Source organism: Penaeus monodon, chromosome 29 (genome assembly GCF_015228065.2).
Source record: "Penaeus monodon isolate SGIC_2016 chromosome 29, NSTDA_Pmon_1, whole genome shotgun sequence".
Classification (NCBI taxonomy): Eukaryota; Metazoa; Arthropoda; class Malacostraca; order Decapoda; family Penaeidae; genus Penaeus; species Penaeus monodon.
The window spans coordinates 24,007,741-24,008,607 of NC_051414.1; the positions used below are offsets into that span (position 1 = coordinate 24,007,741).

Consider the following 867-nt stretch of genomic DNA (forward strand, 5'->3'; position numbering starts at 1 on the left):
TTGCAATCATCGTCTTATAGAAGTTGAAATTCACAATCTAAAGTGCTTGTCTCTGGGGGCTTAATCCCGGGTCTTGCTATATTTTTATTTTATAGTGTGACAGAACTAACATTTCTATGCTAGAGAATATATAAGTTGAGGATTATAAAACGAAAAAAAATATGATACGTCAGGATAATCTATGAAAATGTATATCGAGGCCATAAAACTGCCATAAAATTCTCGGATGACAACATTCGCCTTCCTCTAACTATTTCCGCTCCTCTTCTTCCCCTTCCACTCTTCCTCTCCTCCTCCTCTCTTTCTCTCTTCCATTCTCTCCGTCTCTAGCTCTGCTTTCCTTCCCTTCCTCTATCTTTTACTTCTCCAGTACTCTTCGCTGTCTCTTTTTTCTACCTTTCCTCCCTCTTCTTCGCCTGATCTCTAACCTTCTACCTCTCCGTTCCATCTCTTCCCTCCCCTTTCCCTTCCCCTCATCCCTTCAGTTCATCTTTCCCTCTCCTGTTTCGCCTATTCTCCTCCTCTCACACCACTATCTTTCTCCCTTCTCCCTTATTCTCCTCTTCCACACCCCTCCCCCTCATCCCTCCCTCCCCTTCCCTTCTCCCCCCCTCCTCCCACCTCCCCCTCCTCCCCACGTGTCCTCCTTACCTGAAGACGAACACCTCATTAAACTCGGGGTTCAAGTTGCGGCGATGAACCTTCGTGCAGAATTTCTTTTTGCGATCGGGAAGGAGGTAGACCTTGATGTACGGGTCAGAGGAACCGGTCAATCTTCACCGACAGTCAAGGGCCATGGACAACATCTAGCGGGATAGTAAAGTTGTTACGCTTTAGGGGCTTTTTCAGGATGTGTGATGTTACTAA

General features: G+C 46.3%; 1 protein-coding gene across 1 annotated transcript in view; it reads right to left on the bottom strand.

Annotated features, from left to right (window-relative positions):
- Positions 1-867, bottom strand: part of LOC119591778 (synaptotagmin-10-like) — a 54,479-nt gene that overhangs the window by 1,555 nt on the left and 52,057 nt on the right. Inside the window, exon 7 of the mRNA XM_037940522.1 lies at positions 652-774. Coding sequence (XP_037796450.1) covers positions 652-774 — 123 coding nt within the window. The remainder of the gene's footprint in view (positions 1-651; positions 775-867) is intronic.